Raw genomic sequence first — 7411 nt, forward strand, 5'->3', positions numbered from 1 at the left:
ATAGGTGACTGTGGTGTATTTCTAAAACAAAAACAAAAGCAAACATCAATGAAGTGCGTAGCTTATGTACAGAAGTACTCTTTCTAACTATGCTCCGTCCTGAAGAAAATGTCCGAGAATTATACCCTCCCACTTCTCTTTTTTTCCTTTACTTATCTGTAAAGTGACTCACTTTGACCTCTTCCTGTGAAGTCAAATGGTAGTCAAAAGAGTGAGGTTCAATTTATCAACACAGATGAAGAGAGAGAGAGGAAAGAGGAAGAGCTCAGCAAATTTCCTAAACAAGTTTTCCAACCATACTTGACTGTGGTTAAGTGTGAAGATCATACAGGACTCGGGGAGGCCCCCAGATCTATGCTGAAGCCTTCAGCTACTGTCTCAGCTTTTTGGTAAGGAATCCTGGATCCAGCTGGTAACTTGTGCCTCGCTTGTTTTGCTCATTATAGGTAATGGTTGGAAGGTCATTATCTTCTATTTCTCCTTATTCCTTCTCCAACTTATACTTCTTTTGTTTTCCCCGTGTGCACCTTTCTTTTTCTAAACATTCCACATTTAATTATCCTTGCTCTTCATATTTTCGTTCTAGAACTAATAGTGATTTTTTTATGTCATTGCCCCCCCCCCCCGTTAAATTGGCTGTTTCTCTGTCTGACCTTTGATTCCAGTTTTCCCCAATTGTCTATTTTTTCTTTTTATATATGTTTTTTTCCTCATTGTATTTCCCTCTCTTTTTCTTTTTTTTTAAATTTTTATTGAGGAGTATTGGGGAACAATGTGTTTTTCCAGGACCCATCAGCTCCAAGTCAAGTCATTGTCCTTCAATCCAGTTGCGGAGGGCGCAGCCCACCATCCCATGTGGGAATTGAACCGGCAACCTTGTTGCTAAGAGCTTGAGCTCTAACCAACTGAGACATCCAGGCACCCCCCTCTCTTTTTCTTATATTCTTTTACGTATTCCTTCTTGATACTTACTCTGTCATCCTATCATTAGTATTTGATTCTGGAATCCACTTTTTTTTCCCTACAATAATTGAATTTTAGTTTCAGTATTTTATTTATCTTATTAGTTACTGCCAGTCAATTCAGTATTAAAAACTAAAATAAAAGAAAATTCTCTACTAATGTTAAATGTAGAGGAATTTTTCAATCAAAACCCTAGGATAAATGTGAAAAGTGATCTTGTTCTGAAAGACTTTAAGATTCTGATTTATATATACTTTCATTTCAAGACAGATAATATGTGATATTTAAAATAACTCATACCGGATGACCCAATTTCTTTACATCGGAATGTTACTTCAGTCTTTGATATTTCAATTTGTGCAGCTCTCGATACCCTTCCCCTTGTTAGCAATACCACAGGCTTCTAAGTTACGTGATTCTTTGTGGTAAAAAGAAATTGGTCTGACACACATGGGACCTAAAATCTGAGAACCCTCTTAGTTGTATAGTAAAAGTCACCTAATTTTCTGAGTATCAGTGTCAAAACTGCAAAATGAAAGTAGAGACAAGGAGAAGTGATTGCTAAGTTTCCTTTTGGCCCTAAGACCCTATGACTATCCTTTTCTGAACATTTTATGGATCTATGCATGAATATGTGTGTTGGAATAGAACAGTGGATCAGGGGTGCTGCCATGCAAAACAGGGAAGGAAGGAACCCTGACAGGACTTGAATATTTGAGTATGTGAGGCAACAGGAAAGATAATAATCACTTCTTTTTATTATTTTGCTGACTTAGTTATTTTAACTTTTGCTAATTAGGACCCTACAACAACATTTGGTTAACTCAGCAGAACTATTTTCCAGTCACAAAAATATTTTGGGGCCTTTATAAAAGGAAACATAAAATGCTGTTACAGCCAGTAAGAATTGGGAAGCAGAAAACAAAACGGAAGTTAGAGCGGCCAGCTGCCGTGTGCTGCCGTGGGCTGCTGTGTGCTGCCGTGGGCTACCGTGTGCTGCCATGAGTGGCCAGTGGCCAGCGTGAGTAGCCAGCAGCCAGCGTGAGCGGCCGGCAGCTGGCGAGAATTGCCGTGAGCTGCCTGCCATGAGCGGCCAACCGCTGACCAGCGACTGGCTGCCTCAGCCGTGGATATGGGGGAGCACAAGGCTCATAACACCAGCATGGGCCAGGGAGCTGTGTCCTACACAACTAGACTGAGAAACAATCGGCTTGAACCGGAGTGGGGGTGGGGGGAGGCGAAAGAGGGGGAAAATGGGGCGGGGGGGATTTAGTTGAGAAAGAAAAAAAGTAAACCCCCAAAATGAGCCTCCATACATATAAGTAATATTTAATCTTTATGTCATATAGGCATTGTGCTAAATTCTGTGGAACAAGCATTTAGTAACAAGATTCATTTTTATCATCATTAAATTTAAGGCCAGTATGATAAATAAAACTGCCACCATAATAACTATAAGATAAAATGTGTCATTGCATAATATGAAAAGAGGTTCAAACCACACGCACAAAAAGAAAATAATTCGAAGCTGAAGAACTAATTTCTGGTTGGGATTATTAGAGGAAGTTTCAAGGAAAATATAATATTTGAACTTGATCTTGAAGAGCTAGGATTTTAACAGGGCGAGATTAGAAATGGAGGAAAGGGGAAGTTAAGGTGAAGGACATAATTGCAGAGAGAAGCAAACAGCATTAGCCATAGAACAGAAAATGGCATTAACTTGGAATAGTGAGTTGTTCATAAAGCTATGAAATAGAGTACATTTGTAGGAGTGTTCAGAATTGGGGGAAGGTAACATCACAGGCTAAGAGAAGAGAATGTTGAGGAGTCAGTGTATCACATGATATGTATTATATTGTGGAAGATGGCGACAGAGAAAAGGATGCTTGAATTTATTATTTAGAGGTAATTTTAGTGGAGCAATGGGGGCAGAAGACAAATTGCACAGTGTTAAGAAGTGAGTGGTAAGAACAAGAGACTCCAAAACAAGCCAATATCCTTGAAAAAGAGAAACTAGACTAACTTAAGACACTTAAGAAACATAACATCCTGATGTAAGTGTGATCCTAGATTGGATATAATTGTGGGCAAATTAGCTATAAAAGATAGTTTTGGGACAGTTGGAAAAAATTGAATAAAGATCGAGTATTCCTTAAGGTACAATCTTATTGTATAATGTGAAAACTGGTAACTGAAAAAAGAAAGCAGTTTATAAAACAATATGCATTTAAACCCACATTCATAGCGAGAGCATTATTCACAAAAGCTAAAAGGTAGAAGCAACTCAAATGTCCATCCACAGACGAAGAGATAACAAATGAGGTCTATCCACATAATGGAATATTATTCAGCCTTAATAAGGACAGAAATTCTGACACAAGCTGCAACATGAATGAACCTTGAGGACATTATGTTCAGTGCTATAAGCCAGTCACAAAAAGATGAATGCTGTATGATTCTATTTTTATCATAGTCTATGGCATAGAAACAGAAAGTAGAATGGTGATTGCCAGGGGCTGGGGGAAAAGGAAGTGAGCAGTTGTTGTCTAATAGGAAGAGTTTCAGTTTTACAAGGTGAAAATTTCTGGAGATTGCACAATAATGTAAATATATTTAACACTACCGAACTGTACACTTAAAAACGGTTGATGATAAATTTTACGTATATTTTACAACAATTAAAAATTTTTTTAAAAACCAATATGCACGGTATGATCTAATTTTGTTAAAATTTGCTTAGCAAAAAATATACATACATATATACATGTGTATGTATACACACATATAAAATGATTCAGAAGTTTCTAAATTAAGGTGTTAAAGTAGTAATTAATGACTGATGGTATATAAAACTTTTATTTTCTTATTTTTGCTTGTCTATATTTTCCAATTTTTTATGCATATTTTCTGCTTCTGTATAATAAAGCTATCATTTCCGCTATAATCATAAAAACAAATAAACAAGAAAGAAATGATGGGTAATGAGGAAATCAATAACAAGAGGGTAAACAACTCTTTAGAAACTGGGTAGCAAAAGGAAAAGCTGAGGTTGTATCTAAAAGACATAAGTCAGTCTAGGGCACCTTATTCGGTGGTGGTGAGTCCTTTGAAAATCTGGTGAGGGAAATGGATGGACCTTCTGCCCTCAAAGAAATGAAAATATATAAAGTTAAAATTATCCATATCATTTGAGGTGGTGATGAAGCTTCCCAAAGCCCTTTCATGGATGTCAAGTTGGGAACCTCTGGTCTAGAAGTTATTGTTTGTCCATCAGTGTCATTTGTTTGTTTGTTAATAGGGGACATTAGGTAAGGAAAGAAACCAGTGGAGAATGAGAGCTTAAAAGCTCAAGGAAAAGAAATTTACGTTGATATGGACTTCTAAGTGAGGTTATTATTTTGATACATACTTCAATTGACACAGTACATTTTAAATGGTCTATCAGAGAATGTTTTTGTGTGATCCAATGTGAAGCCAAGGAATAAAAACTAAAACAGTGTGAGAACCTTTGTGGTTCTGGTAATACATCATTAGGTGGGAAGGTTAGAATTCTAATAATACTCTTTTTTTTTTTAAAGATAATGTTTTTTTAAACATTTTTGTTCATCTTTTTGCAGAAGTTTAGCCATGGAGTCTTTCTCAGCTGAGACCAATTCAACTGACTTACCCTCACAGCCCTGGAATGAACCCCAAGTAATTCTCTCCATGATCATTCTCAGCCTCACTTTCTTACTAGGATTGCCAGGCAATATGCTGGTGCTGTGGGTGGCTGGCCTAAAGATGCAGTGGACGGTGAACACAGTTTGGTTTCTCCATCTCACACTGGCGGACTTTCTCTGTTGCCTCTCCTTGCCGTTCTCCCTGGTTCACTTGGCTCTCCGAGGACACTGGCCTTATGGTTGGCTCCTATGCAAGCTCATTCCCTCCATCATTGTCCTCAACATGTTTGCCAGTGTCTTCCTGCTGACTGCCATTAGTCTGGACCGCTGTCTTTTGGTACTCAAGCCAATCTGGTGCCAGAATCACCGCACTGTAAGAAGAGCTTTTGCTATCTGTGGATGTATCTGGGTGATGGCTTTTATAATGTGTATACCTGTGTTCATATACCGGGAAACATACACCTTGGACAATCATAATATGTGTGGCTACAATTTTGGTCTCAACAGTTTGTTAGATTATTCAGACTTCACTTTTGGTCTACTGGAAAACGGGTCTCTTGACAACTCCACTGTTCAGCTGCCTGGAGAAATGGATGATAGGTTAGATTATTTCTCTTTACAAACAAATGTTCTTCATTCTCAAACATTTCAAAGACCTTCTGGAGATTCACTCCCTGGGGATTCAGCTAGATTATCTACTCAACATCCATATTATAATTTATTTAAACCTGATGGTGAGGTCTTACCTACAATCGCAAGTGGGTTTCCCACTGAAGGTCACAAAATTAACCCACTAGATAACTCTGACGCTTTCATCGCTACTGATTTAGAGTTTTTCTCTAGTTCCTCTAGCAATTCCTTATACATGACTGAACTATCACAAGATTTGCAGGATGATTATTTAGGTCAGTTTGCATATGACAATCAAGTTCCAACACCCTTGGTGATAATAACCATCACTAGGTTAGTGGTGGGTTTCCTATTGCCATTTATTGTCATGGTGACCTGTTATAGCCTCATTTTCTTCCGAGTGCGGCGAAGCCGCTTCACCAAGTCTCGGAGCAAAACCTTCCGAATGGCCATGGTGGTGGTGGTTGTCTTCCTTGTCTGCTGGGCGCCATACCACATTTTTGGAGTCCTCTTATTGTTTATTGACCCAGAAACTACCTTTGGGGAAGCTCTGCTCTCCTGGGACCATGTGGCCCTTGCTCTAGCATCTGCCAATAGTTGCTTCAATCCCTTCCTCTATGCCTTCATGGGGAAAGGTTTTAGGAAGAAAGCAAGGCAGTCCATGCAGGGCATTCTGGAGGCAGCTTTCAGTGAGGATCTCACACATTCCACCAGCTATACGCCAAAGTCTTTTCAGAAACAAACGGTAGTAGAGCTGTGTGAAAATATGGAGCAATGAACCAAGCAGAACTTCTTAGGTATTCACCCAGTGTAACATGCCCTGCCCCAGAGTTGTTAAAAGCTCTATTTATTTTTTCTTTATATATATATATATATATATATATATATATATATATATATATATATATATATATATATATATATATGAATATTGGGGAAGTGTGTTTTTCCAGGGCCCATTAGCTCCAACTCAAGTCGTTGTCCTTCAATCTAGTTGTGGAGGGCGCAGCTCGCTGGCCCATGTGGGAATCAAACCGGCAACCCTATTGTTCAGAGCTCACGCTCTAACCAACTGAGCCATCTGGGCCACCCCAAAAGCTCTATTTCTAATGAATGCTAAATTTGAGAGTCATTGTAAACATTAGTCTATTTCTATCCCAAACTAAGCCACCCGAGATAAATGAGAATCTAGTCTATTATAAAATGTTTCCATCATTAAATTTTCTGTTGAGTGTATCTAAATTCCCTTCCAGATTCATTCTAAAATCATTTCTCCTTTTTCTGAGTGAAAGATGACCATTTATTCTATGGCTTTCTTGTTGTGCTGTTGGTGGTATTCGGGATGGTTTTAAATAAAAAGAAAGTGCAAGAAGAAAATGTTTATGAAAACAAGGATTGATGAGACTGATTCTGGAGCAGAGTACCGTGCCAGATGCTTCCCATTTGGAATACTCATGGATACAGGACATAGGAATTCCAAGATTCCATTCATACAACTAAATAAGCATCTCTTGTAAAGACAGACTACTAGAGCATCTAAAAACTTACTCACGAACTGGTATTGTAAGCTGCCGTTTGGGGAGTTCTCTTGTCTCTGTTTATTCTGCCTATTGATAGAGCCATCTACTTTCCACTTCTTGTCTTAAACTCCTTAATTCTCTCATTCCTTCCCTGCCTCTGTCTTCCTCCACATTAGACTTTGTACCTCTCCTAACCACGAATTTCAAAAGTTTCAAATCACTGAAAAATGACTGAGTACCCTCCAGGGACACTATCAAACTTATGAAAACATGACTATAAATGAGTATCTTTCACATTAAAATTAGCAGATACATCTTTAGGTTTTTAAAATTCATCTTTATCTTTACCGAAGTAATACATGCCCATAGTTTAAAGATAATTCAAGGTTTATGGTGAAATATAAGAAGTTTCCTGCCCCATTCTGCCCAACCACTCCCTCCTATTTTCTGAGATAACCCATACAACAATTTTAGATGTTTCTTCTGATATTTACTGTATTTCAAAGTCATGTGCTTATGCTGATAGTTTTTGTAGACATGATAAAATGACTTATTTTGAAAGATGAATTTTATCCATTCATATTTTTGTTTATTCAGCTTCCCAATATTCATTAACCATTAGTTAATGACCACTCATTT

At 38.0% G+C, this 7411-nt stretch overlaps 1 protein-coding gene across 2 annotated transcripts; it reads left to right on the forward strand.

The window, feature by feature from the left end:
* Positions 1-250: 250 nt before the first annotated feature.
* C3AR1 (complement C3a receptor 1) lies at positions 251-6153 on the forward strand. Of its 2 annotated transcripts, none has more exons than XM_019713506.3 (2): positions 251-389; positions 4581-6151. In XM_019713506.3, the coding sequence occupies exon 2, from the start codon at positions 4591-4593 to the stop codon at positions 6028-6030; it is 1440 nt and encodes a 479-aa protein (XP_019569065.2). In that variant the 5' UTR covers positions 251-389; positions 4581-4590; the 3' UTR covers positions 6031-6151. The 2 variants fall into 2 exon arrangements, with proteins under 2 accessions (XP_019569065.2, XP_074182174.2); XM_074326073.2 differs by having other exon boundaries at positions 310-446; positions 4581-6153.
* Positions 6154-7411: the final 1258 nt, after the last annotated feature.

Source organism: Rhinolophus sinicus, chromosome 1, assembly GCF_057876585.1.
Source record: "Rhinolophus sinicus isolate RSI-liver-muscle chromosome 1, RSI-T2T, whole genome shotgun sequence".
Classification (NCBI taxonomy): domain Eukaryota; kingdom Metazoa; phylum Chordata; class Mammalia; order Chiroptera; family Rhinolophidae; genus Rhinolophus; species Rhinolophus sinicus.